Source organism: Sceloporus undulatus, chromosome 3, assembly GCF_019175285.1.
Source record: "Sceloporus undulatus isolate JIND9_A2432 ecotype Alabama chromosome 3, SceUnd_v1.1, whole genome shotgun sequence".
In the NCBI taxonomy this organism is placed as follows: Eukaryota; Metazoa; Chordata; class Lepidosauria; order Squamata; family Phrynosomatidae; genus Sceloporus; species Sceloporus undulatus.
This window is the reverse complement of record NC_056524.1, coordinates 269,055,620-269,074,827: the sequence shown is the minus strand read 5'-3', so window position 1 is coordinate 269,074,827 and position 19,208 is coordinate 269,055,620. Positions and strand designations below refer to the sequence as shown.

At 44.6% G+C, this 19,208-nt stretch overlaps 1 protein-coding gene across 6 annotated transcripts in view; it reads left to right on the top strand.

Moving 5' to 3' along the window:
- The window catches only part of LOC121924985 (LIM domain containing preferred translocation partner in lipoma), a 318,874-nt gene that overhangs the window by 207,861 nt on the left and 91,805 nt on the right, over positions 1-19,208 (top strand). For all 6 annotated transcript variants that reach the window (XM_042456641.1, XM_042456643.1, XM_042456639.1 and 3 more), the window contains one exon: positions 18,547-19,197. In XM_042456641.1, coding sequence (XP_042312575.1) covers positions 18,547-19,197 — 651 coding nt within the window. The remainder of the gene's footprint in view (positions 1-18,546; positions 19,198-19,208) is intronic.

Here is a 19,208-nt window from a genome sequence, read left to right as displayed (position 1 = left end):
ACCCTTTAACCATGGCAGGATTTGAACCCAGATCGGGATTTCACACCTATCTTAGCTCGCGCACGTGGTCCGTATCCTGGCTTACGCCTCACCTCCTGTCTGCATCCCTCTTCCTTTGCCAGACTGGTCTCATGCCACCCTTCCACCTTCTGCCTGTCTGATTTATCTCTCCACCCGCCCACGCAACATACAAGGCAGTACAAGGCGTTTTACATCTCCAGTACAAAGCTGCAATGAAGCGACTGACAGGCGAGCTCCGTATTATGCCTGACCTGACAATTAGGCAGACTTATTACCATGTCACTGTGCCAGATGGATCATCTCTCCTCTTCGGTGGTGCCCGCCTGTGCCTGTGTGAGCAGTTTATGAATTTGCTGGAGCTCCCTGTTCCCTCCTCCTTCTCTCTCTCTTTCTGGGGTAGAGAGAGAGATTGGGAGGCTGAAAAGGGGTAGGGAAAGGGAATTTTATTTGGGCTTTGAAGCATCTTCAATGACAGCAACCTGTGAAGAGGTAAAAATGGTTTTCCATGAATCCTCAATAGCCTTGGTTTCGGCTGCAAGCAGGGGAAGACAAAAAGGTGTCAAAGAGAAAGACATTGAAAGAAGGAATAAATGCCTTAAAAATAGCATTTTATTCATGCACTAACCTCTCAAATAAGGAGTGAGACCCAGAATACAGTAAAAATAGAGCCAGGGCAGGTTCCCGGCCTCATTGTATGATAAACTCAGCCTCTCCATCTTCTTCCAGGAGTGCTGTAGTTGTGTATTCCTGCATGGTTTCGGGTTGCATTAGATGGCCCTCGGGAGGTCCTTTTTTACTCAAAGGTTCTATAATTTCAGAAGCAAAGGTCCTTGAGTGCATCTAGACTGTAGAAATAATGCAGTTTGACACCACTTTAAGAGACTCCATCCTATGGGAGTCTGGGATTTGTAGTTTTACAAGGCCTCTGCCCATGACTTCTGGTGCTTCACAGAACTATAAATCCCAGGATGACATCCAAAACCAAGAAACATATCATGGGTGTGCATTTGAAGGAGCAGAAGGACAACCCCCTGGACAAACAGCCTCCTCCTCCAGGTTTTGGCTTGATAAATTTATAACATTGCTTATAATATATTATATTAAAATATAATATTATAATATAAATCTCAAAATTCTGTAAGACGAAGCCATGACAGTTAAAAAAGTGCCAAACTGTATTATTTCTAAGTGTAAAGGCACGCTAGGACACCAATCAACCATTCCAAATTACAAGAAAAGAGATTCCACCTAAACATTTTGACTATAAGAACTGCTTGAGAGTGGAATGGACTGTCTTAGGGAAATGGTGGAGTCTCCTTCTTTGGACGTTTTTAAACAGAGACTGGATGGCCATTTGTCACAGGGACTGCTTGGATTGTGTATTCCTGCATGGCAGAATGGGGGTGGACTGAATGACCCTTGGGATCCCTCCCAACTCCATGGCCCTGAGGATGGTGAGACAACTGGTGACACTATGCAGTAAAACAAGATTCTTGCAAAGGAGTGTATTTGGCATAGTAGTTAACACAACCCAACAATACAGCAACATTATTGTTTTAATGTGAAATCGAAGGGTTGCATGGCCGGCATCCATCGTTTTTTGTGGGGTTTTTGGGCTATGTGGCCATGTTCTAGAAGGGTTACTTCCTGACATTTTGCCAGCACCTTCTCTAAAGATGCCAGCCACAGATGTGGCAAAACGTCAGGAATAAACTCTTCTAGAAAATGGCCACATAGCCCAAAAACCCACCAAAAACTATTATTGTTTTATTCAATTTTATGTTTACTCTGTCTCTCTTTCTCTCTCTCCTTCTCTCTCTCTAGCTCCCTCCTTCCCTCCTTGTTGTTTTTCTTGTGTACCTTCATGTCCTTTCCAACATATGGCGACCCTAAGGCAAACCTATCTTGGGCACATTTCTTGGCAAGTTTCTTGGCAAGTCTCTTCAGAGGGGAGTTTGTCATTACCATCCTCTGAGGCTCAGAGAGGGTGACTTGCCAAAGGTCACTCAGTAGCTTTACATTCAAAGAGTGTTTCATATTGCCATCTTCTGCGGCTGAGATGTTATAAGATGAGGCTGATGTTATAGGATGAGGCTGAGAGAGTGTGGCTTAATCAAAGTCACTCAGTGGCTTTACATTCAGATGATGTTTGATATTTCCATCTCTGAAGCTGAGAGAATGTGATTTCCCCAGGTCACCTAGGGTGTTTCCACAGCCAAGCTGGGATTCGAACCCTGGTCTCCAGAGTTACAGTCAAACGCTCAAAAACTATTACACCACACTGGCTCTGCTCTTTATTTCCCTCCTTCCTCCTGGGAAATGGAAGTTCCTGTTGCATCAACTATTACCCAATATTGTGGCAGCATGGGGTGAGAAACTTGGGGAGAAAGTGAAAAGGCCAGACGCCAAGCACATTTTATGGCGAAGGAGGGAGCCCAACAAAGTTAATCATAGAGCGGCTCTCCCTCTCCAGCCTTTGCAAGAAACCAAGCCTGACATTCTGTTCTTTTAGCTAATTAGCCAGCCATTCTCCTTTGGCACAAGGATCTGATGCAGGGAAATGAAGTAGCGGTGGTATGTAATCAGAGGGGAGGGAGCGGACAAAATCACAGTATTTTGCCCATTTGCAAAGGCACCACGCAGCCTCTAGAGGCCTTTCTGAGAATCTGGTTAGTCATTGCACAGAGATGCTGAAGGGACATCTCATGAGCAAGCCAAGAATCAGCCACTGCACTAGGTGGGGTGTGTGAGCATGTTGCATTTGCCAGTTTATCATTTTAATTTTTTTTTAATTAGACAGAAAAAAATGAAATGCATAGATATAGGGTGGGGGACACCTGGCTTAAGGAGTCTTAATATGAAAGGGATCTAGGAGTCCTAGCAGACCACAAGTTGAACATGAGTCAACAGTGTGATGCTCCAGCTAAAAGGGTCAATGTGATTTTAGGCTGCATCAATAGAAGTATAGTGTCCAGATCAAGGAAAGTTAAAATTGCCACTCTATTCCTCCTTGATCAGGCCTCACCTGGAATACTGTGTCCAGTTCTGAGCAGCATAATTCAAAAAGGATGTTGACAAGTTGGAGCATGTCCAAATGAGGGCAACTAAAATGGTAAAAGGCTTATGAGGAAAGACTTAGGGAGTTGAATATGTTTAGCCTGGAAAAGAGATGGTTAAGAGGTCATACAGGATAAAAGATTCCAGCTCAAGATTAGGAGGAACTTCCTGACAGTAAGGGCTATTTGACAGTGGAACACACACCCTTGGAGTGTAGTGGAGTCTCCTTCTTTGGAGGTCTTTAAGCAGATGCTGGATGGCCATCTGTTGGGAATGCCTTGATTGAGATTTCCTGCATGGCAGAATGGGGTTGGGCTGGATGGCCCTTGTGGTCTCTTCCAACTTTACGATTCTATATTCTGTGATTCTATGATTCTAACCCTTTGACTTGTGTTCTGAAACAAAGTGGCAGGCTGTGTTGCCACAAGGAAATTATGTCCTCCCTTGTGTAGCAATCTGGCTGGAGCTCTTTGGCCAGACAGCATGGTGTAGTGATTTAAGCATTGGACTATCCAGTTTATCAGACAAGGGGAATTGGAAGTATCATCTGATGGCAATCTGAATGCAATCATGTGGTTTCATGTTATTGCGTGATAGACTGCCACATGCAAATTTGGGCAATGGCATGCTATTTTCGGGCAATGGGGAGCCCGTTTGAATGCAATGTGTATTTACGTAATTGCACGAAACTAGCAACTTTAAGTGAATGCTTTATGGCCCCAGTTTCTTTTCATTCAAATTTAAACGAAATTCCTCTCATGTGATAAACTCCCAAGGACTCTGGTAACCAGGGTTTGAATCAGAGCTTGACATGAAACCCAGTGGGTGACCTTGAGCATGCCACACTCTCTCAGCCTCAGAGGATGGCAATGGCAAGCCACCTCTGAAAAATGTTCCCAAGAAAACTCCATGATGGGTTTGCCTTAGGATTGCCTTATGTTGGAAATAACTTGAAGGCACACAACAGCAACAGTGTGTAATAGTGTTAGTGAGGTGGTGTGCATTCCATGTTTCTTGTTTCTTCTGCATCTATAGAAAAATACCATGATAGTCAGGTTGTGCGTGCCAAATATTTCTTTTTAGGCACAGCTTTGTGGGCATCTCTACCCAAACACATGCAGTCTAGTTGCCTTCTCTCTCCCATCTGTCTCCAAGGAAGGGTACTTTGCCAGCCTGTAACAAACAAGTTTTAGCTATCAGTGAGTGCACAGCCTGAATTTGGGGCTTTTGCAAACTCAGCTGCATGAATTATTGGCCTTCTCTTCAGATTGGACAGCAATCAGCTTCTTGTTTCATGAGAGCTTTGCTCATGTGGCTTGGTAGAACTCACTCAAAGCCTCTCGGCTTCCACCGTGGCTGTGCAAATATTGTGCAAATTGTCTTCATAGACCCTGAGTAGGATGACAGGAAGAAAGAGGGAGCTTGAGTAAATAAAAACATATCAAGCTGTGTCAATTTTCTCGCTGTGGGTGATAAGCACCAAATCTGTTTCTTGTCATTGAAGGTTTAATTTAACACTGCATGGCATAGGGGTTTGAGTGTTGGAATATGACTCTGGAGACCAGGGTTCAATACCCCACTCGGCCGTGAAGCCTACTGGGTGACCTTGGCCAAGTCACACTCGCTCTGCCTCAGAGGAAGGCAGTGGCAAACCTCCTCTGAACAAATCTTGCCAGGAAAACTCTACACTGGGTCACCATAAGTTGGAAACAACTTGAAGGTACACAACAACGAAATCACACCACACTTTTATAGCACTATGATTCCATTCTAAATTCAATGGCTACATCCTGTGGCATCCCAGGATTTCCAGTTTATGGAAGGGCATTTGGCATTCTCAGCAAGCTAACTCAGGTGCCTCACTAAACTACAAATTCCAGGATTCTCCAGGAGGCAGCCATAGCAATTAAAGTGGAATCATTGTGCTCTAACACTGTAGCATGATATTGTCCTTGATCCTAGCACTTAGGGGAAGGAGGGATGTCAAAAAACCTGGAGAGCATCCCCAAGGGAGGGATGGGGAGGCAATAGGAGTGTAGTGTCAAGACTGGGGGAAGTCATAATACTGCACTATTCTGCTTTGGTCAGACCTCACCTGGAATACTGGGTCCAATTCTGGGCACCACAATACAATTCAAAAAGGATGTTGGAGCATGTCCAGAAAAGGAAAACCAAAATAGTAAAGGGTTTGGAAACCACCAAGCCCTATGAGGAGTGACTTAGGGAGCTGAGTGTATTTAGCCTGAGGAAGAAGCTAAACAAGATAGCCCTGTTTAAATAATTGAACGAATGTCATATTGAGGATGGAGCGAGCTTGGTTTTTGCTGCTCCAGAGACTAGGACATGGAGCAATGAATTCAAGCTACAGGAAAAGAAATTCCACCTAAACCTTATGAAGAACTTCTTCGTGGTGAGAGCTGTTTAACAGAGCAATGCATTGCCTTGGAAAGTGGTGGAGTCTCCTTCTTTGGAGGTTTCTAAAAAGGGGCTGGATAGCCGTCTGTCACAGGGAGTCCTTGGACTGTGTCTTCCTGCATGGCAGAAAGGGGTTGGTCTAGATGGCCCTTGGTATCCCTTCCAACTCTAGGATTTCATGATTCACTGAAGTGAAGGTTAAGAGGGGAAACGATAGCCATGTTTAAATACTTGAAGGGATGACATATTGAAGATGCAGCAAGCTTGTTTTCTGATGCTCCAGAGACTAGGACACAGAGCAACAAATGCAAACTGTAGGAGAAGAGATTCCACCTCAACATTAGGAAGAACGTCCTGACAGTAACAGCTGTTCAGTAGTGGAAGACGCTACTGCCTTGCAGGGTGGTGGAGTCTCCTTCTTTAGAGGTTTTTAAGCAGAGGCCAGATGACCATCTGTCGGGAGTGCTTTGATGCATGGCAGAAAGGGGTTGGATTGGATGGCCCTTCCAGCTCTAGGATTCTATGATTTTGTGAAGCGACTTGAATGATGGGATGCTTATCAAATTTGGATTCAAATTATTCTACTTTGCTTGCCGATGTCACAGCTTTTCTATTCCACTGCCTGTAATGCCCCTAAGTAATGGTGATGGCATTCGGTGCTTGTTGGCACGAATTATTACCCCAGGCCCTCTTGACTTTCTCGTTCCTCGGGAGGAGCACCGTATCTACGGATCCCAACAGTGATGCTCTTTGACTTGCAACAGCAAGTGGCAGAGGATGTATGACTGGTGCGTCATCATTTCCCAGCATTTCCCCCCTGCTTCTCCCCATGCAGAGTGCATTTCAGTGTGTATATATATTTTGAAAAATCTCATTAAAGCCGATTGCATCCATGGCATAAGGGAGGGGGGGACTGGGTTTCCTCGGTAACCATGCTGGCTGGCAGGCAGGCTAATCCTTCCTGCGTAGGACTGCTTAGGTCTGATGACATTAGTATGCTGGTGACGTCTGTTCTTGATGAGGTGATGCTGACGCGGCGACCCAAACAGGGATCTGTGACCTCAGCATTGATGCTCATTTCATTGGCAGGAGCCCTGCAAGAAGTGTGCAAGGATCAGGGCTCACATGGTTGACTTTCCATGTTTGGAACACATTGTACCAGAGACATAGGATTGGGGGGGGGGGTTAAAACGAAGGCAGCTGGCAGATTGAGTTCTCGGTGCCGAATCCCCCCAGGATCCCTGAACGAATTAGAACTCGAGCCTCTTGATTTTTGCCATCTGCTGTGGCTGAGCCTCCTCGGCCTCATGGGTTTGCATGGCTTGTTTCCATGCAGCTGAACAAAAAGAAATGTTCAGGGAGAGAGAAGGGAAGCATAGCTTGAGCGGAGGGCTGTGTGACTATCTGTTGCCTGCAAACATTAGTGAACAAATTTCCATGGCGTTCACATTTTAGCGTGAAACTTGCCATGGGGTTCAGGTGGAGAGAGAGAGCAAAAACCACCTGCCTACTTCCAGTTCTTCCTTGCTCTTTTTTAAAGAGCCTACAGTGAATGCATCTGCACTGTGGAAATAATGCAGTTTAGCACTGCTTTAAGTGCTGCAGCTCCATCCTATGAAATCCTGGGATCTGTAGTTTTACAAGGCCTTCAGCCTTCTTTGCCCAAATGTGCTGGTACCTCATCATAATACAAATCCCAAAGTTATTAAATTGTGAATTTTAAATGATGAATTTTAAATGTGGATTGCTTTAACATATGTACATCTTATTTGTCTTTTAAATGGATGTGTGTTTTAGCTGATGTCTTTTTAGCAGAAGTTGTTTGTCTGGTCATTGTTGCTTCCCCATCTCGATCAATAGAGAGAGGCGGATAATAAATGATGATGACGATGATGTAGGAAGCAGTTAAAGAGGTTTCAAACTGCATTATTTATACTGTGTCGCTGCCCTCTGTGTTTCTGCTGTTTCGGTACCATTTTTTTTCTTTTAAGATCTTGAAAGCCCAACCACTAGGGAGCCCAAACTCTCAGGAACCACTTCACAACCGTCATGACTAGGATAGCTCAGTGGCACATCATAGCTGATCAAATTATTGAAATTGAAATTGGCCACAGTAAAACCGCTGATTAAAAAGCCCTCCCTTGACCCCCTGTTGCATAGTAATTATCGGCCTGTTTTGCTACTGCCATTTTTAGGGAAGGTGATCGAGAAAGCGGTTGCACTCCAGCTTCAATCGATCTTGGATGACATGGGTTATCTAGACCCATTTCAAACTGGGTTCTGGGCGGGCTATGGAGTTGAGACTGCCATGGTCGCCCTGGTCGATGATCTCCGTCTGGGCATAGACAGGGGTAGCGTGTCCCTATTGGTGCTCTTGGACATCTCAGCGGCTTTCGATACCATTGACCATGGTATCCTTCTGGAGCGCCTGAGAGAGTTAGGAATTGGGGGCACTGCGCTCCAGTGGTTCCGATCCTACCTCTCAGGAAGGTTCCAGATGGTGCAGCTGGGAGATGTGTGCTCTGATAAGAGGGCACTTACATCTGGTGTCCCTCAGGGAGCCATTCTGTCTCCCATGCTATTTAACATTTACATGAAACCACTGGGAGAGATCATCCGGAGGCACGGGGTGCAGTGTTATCAGTACGCTGATGACACCCAAATAGTCTTCTCTGTGTCTCCGACTGATGCAGTGACCAGGGATGGCATCTCTCCTCTAGACGCCAGTCTGGAGTCAGTAATGGGATGGATGAGGGAAAACAGACTCAGGCTGAATCCAGAGAAAACGGAAGTACTTGTGGTAGGTTCCCCAGGTCCAGGTTTGGAGATTTGTCCACCTGTCCTTGACGGGGTCACGCTTCCCCTGAAGGACTCTGTTCGCAGTCTGGGGGTGCTCTTGGACTCGTCGCTCCACCTCACATCTCAGGTGGATGCGACAGTCAGGAGAACCTGGTATCAGCTTTGGTTGATACGCCAGCTGCGACCCTACCTGGGCCGGGGGGACCTTGAAACTGTAGTACACGCTCTGGTAACCTCTCGTTTGGATTTCTGTAATGCGCTCTACATGGGGCAACCCTTGTACCATACCCGGAAGCTTCAGTTGGTCCAGAACATGGCAGCAAGGCTGGTCACTGGATCTCCCAGGGCTAGCCACATAACACCGGTACTTGAAGATCTTCATTGGCTGCCTATTTGCTTCCGGGCGCAATACAAGGTGTTGGTTGTTACCTATAAAGCCCTAAATGACTTGGGCCCAGGGTACTTAGAGGACCGCCTCTCTCCATATAATCTACCTCGCACTCTCAGATCTGGGGATAAACATCTTTTAAAGGTTCCAGATGCGAGACGAGCTGTCACCACGCAAAGGGCCTTCTCAATTGCGGCCCCTAAGCTCTGGAACTTGATCCCCGACGAGCTCTGCTCGACCCTCTCCCTAGCCCAATTTAAAAAAGGGCTGAAAACGTATTTGTTCAAACAGGCTTACCCCCCAATAGCCCTGTTATGTTCCCCTCCCCCATTGTTTAGCTTGGAAGTGTTATTGTGTATTGCCGTTGTTTTTATGCTGATATTGTAATGTTTTTATTGTAATCTTTTTATCTGTCATTGGGATGATAAATCCCACTATTGTACGCCACCTTGATCCCTGGAAAGGCGGGATAGAAATAAAATATTTATTTATTTTTATTATTTATTGATAAAGGAGGTACATTTCATAGAAGTGTTATATTGTGACACCAGAGCTCTCTGATGGAGAAGGCCAAATATCTACAAAACTACAAAATGGTAGAATTCCATAGAATTGAGCCATGGCAATGAAAGCGATGCTAAACTGTATTAATTCTGCAATGTAGATACATCCCTAGTCATATAGTATCGGAGCAGAATGTAAACTGGTGTGCATGTGTTGGGCAGAGGCTACAACTATCATAATTCCCCAGCCAGAGTGATTAACTTTGAAAGAGTATGGAGTAGAGAACAGTGGAAAAGAAGTAAATATAGTGGAAGAATTCTTTTAGAAAACAAGAACAAAGAGGGCTTCAGCACACAGGGATCTGCGCACAGGTTTTTGATCAGAGCTTTCCCTTTTGAAATTATGCCTGTTAAGGAGACAGTGCAGAGTTGTGGGGGGGGGGGGGGGAGTCACTGTAATCTCCTAAAAAGAGAAAACTTTTTTGTGTCATGTCATACACAGAGCTTGGGGAAATGTTATTTTTTGAGCTACAAATCCCAGAACTCCCCAGCCTGGGGAGTAGCTATGGGTTTAGTTATGGCAGGACCATAATGAGTCTGTTGTCCTCCTAATAAGAATTCTGCATCCTCCTTGAAATGCTTTTTCAGCCCCCAAATTTTCCAGCATTTGCAAAGAGTGAGACCACTGAATTGGGCACACATATATAACTCTTCTATTTGGTGTATTCATATTCCCTGGGTCACTTTCCCAGCTCCTTTTACTTTGGATACTTCAAGTGTATTTCTAAATTTTCAGGTTTTCTTTTAGTGCTATGTAGAGGTTTGAGCATTGGATTACAACTCTGGAGATGAGAGTTCGAATCTTTGCTCAGCCGTGGAAACTCACTGAGTGACCTTGGGTAAGCCACATATTCTCAGCTGCCCAAAAACCTGTGATAGATCCATGTTAGGGCCCCCATTTGGGGTTCCATCAGCTTTCAAGGGTGGACAATTTTAATAGGTTCTCCACCCCCGAGAGGGATATTGGGGGTAGCCTTCAGTCCTACCTTGACCAGGAAATGATCTGTCCATGACAGAGCAGAAATCTGACTTACATCTGCCCATGGGTATTCCTGTTCCATACTAAAGACCACACCGAGCATATTACCTGCACAGTGAGTTGGCCCTGATGCTTATTGGTAGCCATGAACAGTCGAGCTGCACCAGATAGATCTGATAAGTTGGCCTCGAAGGGAATGTTGAGGTCCCCCAAGACAATGAGCCTGTGGGACTCCAGCACCAGCTCCGAGACCAGCTGTGTCAGTTCAGCCAGGGAGTCTGTTAGGCAGTGGGGTGGACAGTAGACCAACAGAATCCCTAGACTGTCCCTAGCCTTCAGGGTCAGGTAGATGCACTCGATGTGATCTGTTTTCCGGACAGGTCTTCTGGTCAAGGTGATGGTACTGTACTTTTATGGACCAAGGCAACTCCCCCCCTCGCCCACTTTCTCTCACCAGCTCCTTGGCAGTATACCTGGTTAGGAGAGTCTTAGCTCAGATTACATTACTATCCTCTCCCAGCCAGGTTTCCATAAAACAAGCCAGGTTGGCATTCTCCTCTTCAAACAAATCATGGATGATGTGGGATTTGTTCCTCACCGACCTGGCATTACAAAGGAGCAAGTTGAGGGTTTGTGGTATGATTAGGGTGACACTCGGTTCTTTAGGGTTAACAGGGTGAGTGGAAGACGGGATAAGTATTAAGCATCGATCTCGTCTTCCTTTATGCTTCATGTCCACCCTGTTAGCGCTATATCTCCCATTGCCGCACACTACTCCATTTGGTATATTATAAGCAGAATTCACAGTCAAATGGTTCCCCTCACTTTCACCTCTTGTTTCCCTCCCGTTCTATGTCAATCTGCAGATCCACAAATATGAGCAATGTAAAAGGCTGCAGGTCTGGAATGATGGCATATTTTCCATATTAGCCCAGTTTCCTTGAAGACATGCTTTCTGTATTTCACTGGAAGCCTATGTGTGTGGGTTCCTCCCTCCCACCTCAACCTTCTACTTGGAAATGCCTGGCTTAGTTGCTTTTCTTTCCTTTCCCTTTCAGTGCTGAGTCATAGAAGCAAAAAACAAGGATGGGAATTCCTTCTTTCCCATTTACAGAAACTTTTATGCTTTCCAGAAAAACTTTCTCCCCTCCTCTTTCTGAGCCTTGCAAAAAGAATCAGTCTGCTGTGAACATAGACCATGGAAATTTCCTCCTGTAGAAATCCTTTTCAAAGGAGTGAAAAACAGTAGTATGTCATTTATTCATCAGCTGAAGAATCAAACAACTTCTTTCTCTACACCCCCCCCCCGCTCTCCCCAAAGAGATTTAACAATAACAACAACAACATGCCGTTGCTTAGGATTCAGTGTTGATGCAGCAGTTTTGCCTATTAAAGGCCTCTTATTTAAAATCTCTGCTTTGTACAGTGTTTTGTTGAGGGGAATGCTGGGAAGGCGATTGGGCAGTTTCCCACCGGGACTTTGGAGAGGGTCCCTGGGCCAAACCTCGTGCAAGGCAGGCAGATGTTTCCAGACTGGAAGCTGGGCAGCATCTCAAGTGAAAAGAAATCATCGAGCAGAGATGTAAGTGGAAAGCTCAGAGAACCATCACCAGATCCAGAAGACATGAACAAAGGGTCTGATTCAGGTGGAAAGAAGCTTCCTCTCTCCACAGTGCTTTACATGTAAAGATCAGAAGAGAATGGCCCTACCAAACAGAACAGGGATCATTCTAGGGGTGCATCTACATGGTAGAAATAAAGCAGTATGACACCACTTTAAGTGGAGTCAAAGATGGTTCAGTGTGGCCATTTCAGCTTTCACAGCCATATGCAGAAGTGAGAAATATGATGGCATGGACAATGCTAATTGTAGTGTTCAATGACAGACCTTGGCATTTCAGGATCTTGCCTTGTTATTAATAATAATAATAATAATAATAATAATAATAATAAACAAACTGTTTATTTTTATACCGCTTTTCCTCGAGATCAAAGCGGTGCACATCTACAAAACAATCACATACAGTATAAAAACAGTTAAAAACATTCAGTTGTAGTTACAATTATATAAAATTATCTAAAAACAGCTATGAAATAACATTAATCTAATTGGGGGATACTTTCTCTACTGTGAGTCGGGAGGGTATGCTTGCTGGAAGAGATAGGTTTTCAATGCGTTTTTAAAGGCTTCCAATGTGCTGCTAAGGCAGATCTCTTCCGGGAGTGCATTCCAAAGAGTAGGCACTATCGCTGTATAGGCTCTTTGATGGGTTGTTGCCAGTCTCACCTTCGGGTGTTCGAGTAGCAATTTCCCCATTGTTCTAAGGGTGTGGGGCGGATTGTGTAGGGAGAGGCGTTCCCTCAAGTAACTCGGGCCCAAGCCATGTAGGGCTTTAAAGGTAATAACCAACACTTTGTACTGGGACCGGAAGCGGATTGGCAGCCAGTGGAGGGATTTTAATACGGGTGTTATGTGATCCGACCTAGATGTACCCGTGACCAATTTGGCTGCAGCATTTTGAATCAACTGAAGCTTCCGAACCTGGTACAAAGGTAGCCCCATGTAGAGCGCATTACAGAAATCCAAACGAGAGGTTACCAGTGCTTGTACTACAGTTTCTAGGTCCTTTCGATCCAGACAGGGACACAGTTGGCGTATCAGCCGCAGCTGGTACCAAGCACTCCTGGCCATCGCATCTATTTGAGATGATAACTGTAGAGATGGATCCAGGAGTACTCCCAGACTGTGAACTTTGTCCTTTAGGGGAAGTGTAACTCCGTCCAGGACCGGATGGCAAATTTCCCTATCTGGATTCGGAGCACCTATCACGAGTACCTCTGTTTTCTCTGGATTCAGCTTGAGTTTGTTTTTCCTCATCCAGCCCATTACTGACCCCAGGCAGGCATCCAGAGGAGAGATGCTATCCTTAGTCACTGTATCAGTCGGAGACATGGAGAGATAGATCTGGGTGTCATCAGCGTACTGATAACACCAAGCCCCATGTCTCCGGATGATCTCTCCCAGCGGTTTCATGTAAATGTTAAATAGCATGGGGGACAGAATGGCGCCCTGAGGGACACCCGATGTAAGCTCTCTTTTACGAGAGCAACTGTCCCCCAGCCTCACCATCTGGAACCTTCCTGAGAGATAGGACCGGAACCACTGGAGCGCAGTGCCCCCAATACCTAATTCTCTCAGGCGTTCCAGAAGGATACCATGGTCGATGGTATTGAAGGCCACTGAGATGTCTAAGAGCACCAACAGGATCACACTTCCCCTGTCCTTTATAGCAACTCTTCCAAGTCCAAGTCTTCTTCTGATTTCTTGACTGCAGTCTCTGCTCTAATTGGTGATTGAGCCCAAGTATGGAAAATCTTGAACTACTGTCAGATGTTGGTATATATCATTGAATGCCAAAGTCGGGATTATCCAGACCATTATAATTCTGATATCTGTGCATGACTGTTTAGTTGTTGTTGTTGTTATTATTATTATTATTATTATTATTATTTATATATACCTTGCTCTTCAGCCAAAAGCCTATCAAAGCAGCTTACAAATTGTTAATTAGTCATTTCCTTTCCCTCAGGTTTACAATTTAAAGAGACAAGACACAAAAGGAGAAGGGAATGGCAGTAGGGAAGGAGAGAAATCCAGTGGATCTTCTCTCCCTCAGAAGCTTGGACCACGGCAGATGGACTGGAGGGAGGGCCCTTCTTCTTATTCTGATTAGGCCCAATGGAGCTGGCCTGCACTTCTCTCCCTCTGGATGGTGGATGGAGGGAGGGCCTTCTTCTTTCAGGCAAGGCACAAAGAGGAAGGCATTAAAATAGTTCAATAAACCAACACTTTTAGTAGCACTGTCTCAGAGTACCAAAAACCCAGCCAAGATCCTGCAGCAGACACATAGCCAGGTCATCTGACTCTTGAGACTCACCTTGAAATCCATCCAACTTCACTGAGGAATAGTGTGTTGAAGGATGACACATGCACACTCCTTCCACTAGGAAGCCACAGTGCACTTATCAGAAGCCGGGTCCTGTAGCAACTCTTTGGCACACCACCTCCCAATAATGGGAGGCTGGACATGCCATCCTTCAGCACCCCACTCACAAGTGCCACAGAACTTGATCCCTTGGTGCACTGGCAAGGTGGTTTTCTGGGCTATTTGCTATCCTAAATATGAATAAGAAATAGTTACAAATATAGTAACTAGTTAACAGGAGGCCAGCTCCCCCTATTTTTTCTAGATTGTAGTTCCCTAGCTATTGAAAAGGAGAGAGATGATGTGGACATACTCTGGCTGAGATCCTACCTCAGAGTTGCAAAGCATAGAGATCTGCATGCAGAATGACACATTAGTTGTGCTGTGCGCCCTTTGTGTTGGATAGCAATATCATGCAACTGGACCAAGCCATGTAGTGCTTTTGATAAATGGGAGGCCCTCCAGTTATCTGAACCACCTCCCCAGATAACAAAGGATTAAATGTAGGAGGAGGTATATTTTGATGAGGTTCTAATGCAGTTTGACACCACTTTAACTGCCATGGTTCCACCCTTTGGAATCCTGGGGTTTGTAGTTTGTTGTGATACCAGAACTCTCTTACAGAAGGGGCTAAATATCTCACAGAATATTTACAGAAAGGGCTAGATATCCCATACAGATCCCAGCATTCTGTTGCATGGAGCCATGGCAGTTAAACTGAATTAGTTTTGCAGTGCAGATGCACTCCTAGTCTTCATTTATTTGAACTTCAGAAATTCATCTGGAAGCATATATAGGGACTTCCACTACTTGGTGGACGGGTCTTCATAGCACAGAGCTCCTTTCTCATCATCTTTAACCCCTTCATTTATTTGTTTTTACTCTGCATGGATTTATTAACCTGCAAAGTGGCTCACAATATAGACAGAAACAAAAAAATTGCTGGATTAATCATTTTTTAAAATCCTTTTTTATAAAAATCTACTAAACTGTGATATTAAAAACATCACTAAATTAAAAACATTTTAAAAGCATGTGTCTGTGTCTGTTTGTGAATGCCTGTGTGCCTTCAGTTCCTTTATCTGCTTATGACAACCTCATGGATTTCACAGGGTTCTCTTAGGCAAGGAATCCTCAGAGGTGGTTTTACTTCTTCCTTCCTCGAAATATAGCCAAATATTCCCTGGTTGTCTCTCTTCCAAGTACCAACCAAGGCTGCTGCTTGACTTCCAAGATCGGATGGGATCTGGTGTTTTTGGGGTATTTAGGTCTACGCGTGTGTTTCCTAGAATCACTGAATCATAGAGTTGGAAGAGACCTCAAGGGCCATCCAGTCCAACCCCATTCTGCCATGCAGGAACTCTCAATCAAAGTGCCCCCAACAGGTGGCCATCCAGAACACCCCCTGCAGCCTTTAATTCCTCTTCTGGGTTTGGCTCTTTGACAGAAACAGCTTTGTACAGCTTAACTGAGATATTGATTGTCTCTCTTTTTTCTTCTTCTTCAACATCAGAGGCCTTGCACAACCTTCCTTCCTTCCTTCCTTCCTTCCTTCCTTCCTTCCTTCCTTCCTTTTTTCATTGTCTTTTAAAAAACGGTCTTCTTTCTTTAATGGGGCTTTACCACTGGCTCAAAGGCAAAGGTGAGCTAAGCATTTCACTTTGGGCAGACAGCACCCCCCCCCCTAAAAAGGTCGTCCCATGCCAGCAAATGGAGCCACATTCCTTGCAGTTTGATCTCCCCCACCTTCCATAAAAATCACAATTTGCAAATGTACTTGTAAATTAAAGAAAGGAGGGAAATTAACCTGGCTTAACCTATGGTTTTAACAGCTCCCCTGAGTAGCCAAAGTACTGACCCTGGGTTGACTTGAATGGCATTTTATGCAAGCGTAGCAAATATAATTTAATCCTGGGTTTTTAATGTCTGTGGGCAAGCACTGAATTTTCGGTGGAAGGAAAAGAAAGTAGAATAATGTCCTACACACACATACACACCCCTAGGGTAGCCATTGTAGCTCAGGAGTAGGGATGAGGAAAATGTTTTAAATATTCTAAAATATGTATTTGGAAAGAAATGATGAAAACAGTCTATCAGGAGTGTCAAGAGACCTTGACAAAAAGAAACCTGGACTGATGAGAATCTTTGCAATTTTTCCACTAAGAATTTATACGTGGTTGTTTTTGTGTAGAAAGGTGTGGGAAACCACATCTTCTGCACAAAAAATACAGATGCCTGCATAACAATCACATGCAAATATTGTGCCAATTAAGTCCCAAACTGCGAATAGTTTTCAGTGACATTGCTGAAATTACTTATTGCTTTCTTTGAGAAAATTAGCAAAGAATTACAATCTTCTTCATGAGAATCCTTAATCATTGTGAATGTTTGTGTAGCTTCAGCTGCTCTGATGGATGAGTGGGGAGTTCAAATGTTTCTCACCTTACACATCAATTTCAGTTGCCTTTGAGAGAGCATGTTAATCCTATCAGCCACTAAATGCACTATTCTGAATAGATTATCAAAGGAAAAAAGAACAGGAGCATTGAGAAACTCCATAATAAATGTTACATACACCATGTAACCTATATGTTATGTCACATTGTTAAAAATATCTCCTCCAAATTTGGTAAACATTTTTGCAGCCATTTATGCATGATATAAACTGATAGACCAAAATCTTTGTGGGAAGTAGTGAACTCCTCTCTCTTCAAAGGCTATAGAAAGGCATGCAGCAGCAGAAACTGGACTTAGATCTACATATGTGATTAGCAGGATGACAGCCAGTTTTATGAGGCAAAGTTGTGAATATTTAACGGTTTGTTGGCTAGAATCCTGTTGGAGTGTTGCGCATGTACCAGTTCCTCTGTGCTAGCAGCCTTCTACTGCAGAGCACTGGCAAGGCCAAGGTTGCAGAAGCATGCACACATCACAGTTGAGCATACAGATGTGCATTACACATGGATATATATTTCACATGTACATAGGTTGGACATTCAGTTGCACACTGGATGTCTTGTGCAATGCCACCACTCACTCTCCACAGTCCCAGTGTAGGGATCTTCACCATGAAATTTCCACGGGAAAAAGAACATACAAAGAGATCAAAATTGTCATTGTTTCCTAGCAGCCCTTTAAAATGCATTACTAGCCATGTGTAATTTCTTCCTGTTTTCACCACGACCACAAGGTGCATCTACAGTATGACACCACTTCAAGTACTGTAGCTCTGTCCTATGGAATCCTAGGATATGTAGGATCTTTAGCCTTTTTGCCAGAGTGCTGGTGCCTCACCAAACTACAGATCCCAGGATTCTGTAGGACAGATCCGTGGCAATTAAAGTAGTGTCAAACTGCAATATTACTATAGTATACATGGACCCACAGTCTCTTAAAATCACCTTTTCAGTTACAGAATGTAGCTCAGTAAAACATGTAGGCATTTCTTTACAGACAGGTTAACCTAAACAGCTTTCCCCTGACATAGAAAATTAGAAAACTACTGAGCTAAGAAAAGGGCAGTATAGAAATCTAAGTCTAATTATGAGACAAAACTAGAATAGACTTATTAAAGTATGGAGATTCACATAAGTGTTTGTTTATCTTTCAGCCATTCATTCAATGAATCTGCACCTATTTCAGTGAACCTGCAACCACTGTATGTAAACCTCAGCCTTGTCTGGCTTTGGAATCAGAGGTTATCCACTAGTTTTGGTGGCTGTCTTGTTTGGCCCTGGAATGCCCACTGTTGGCTTAAATGTATTGAGGTTGTCCCAAGAATGATAGAATTGTTGAATCATAGAGTTGGAAGAGACTCCAGGGGGCATCCAGTCGAACCCCATTCTGCCATGCAGGAACACACAATCAAAGCACTCCAAACAGATGGTCATTCAGCCTCTGTTTAAAAACCTCCATAGAAAAAGACTCCACCACTCTCCAAGACAGCCTATTCCAATGGTTAAACAGCTTCTTACTGCCTGGAAGTTCTTCCTAATGTTGACTAGAATTTATTTTCCTGTATTTTGAATCAATTGCTCCCTGTCTTAGTCTCTGGAGCAGCAAAAAACAAGCTTGCTCCTCAATATGACATTCCTTCCAATATTTAAACATGGCTATCATGTCTCCCCTTAACCTCCTCTTCTCTAGGCTAAACATCCCCAGCTCCCTAAGCCTCTCTTCATAGGCTTTGGTGGTCTCCATACCTTTCCCCATTTTGGTCACCCTCCTCTGGAGATTGAACCATTAAGGATGTCTTTGAATGACAGCTGCCTTTGATAATTAATTGTATATCTGAGACCAAACTCATGTTCTCCTTCTCACTTCTCTCCTCCCCCACAGGGCTCTGGGATTCCAAGTGGGGTTTCTACACCTCCAATGTCCACACCAGTCACTGGACACAAGCGCATGGTCATCCCAAACCAGCCTCCTTTGACCGCCACTAAGAAATCGGCCTCCAAGCCTGGCTTTCAGCCTTCTCCAATCCCAGTGACGCCAGTTGGCACCCTGAAACCTCAGCCGATACCAGCTTCATACAGCACAGCCTCTACACCCACCCGTCCAGCATTCAATGTGCAAGTGAAATCTGCTCAGCCCACTCCTCACTTCCAACCACCAGCCACCCAGTATGGTGGTCCAGCTCCCAACCAGGCACCTCAGCCTTCTTATGCCCCAGGGACGGCATCCTATACTCCACCTCAGCCCCGGGGAATTGATTACAGCTACACAACCCAACCAGAACCAAGTTATGGTTATGCCCCACCACAGGCTCGATTTCAAGAGTCGACCTATCCTGGAGGCCCAAGTTACAGAGGGCGGAATGGTACCGAACCCTCCTCTGTACCACAAAGTATGTGGAAGCCTGAATCAGCGTATGCTCCTCCTGGTTCTGCGACCCCGAATCCAGTGGGGCAGTACCCATCCTTAAGTGCCAAGAAGACCTATGTCACAGAACCTACCCCAGTGCCACAGCGCCCTGTGATGCAACCAAAGGTAAGAGGTAA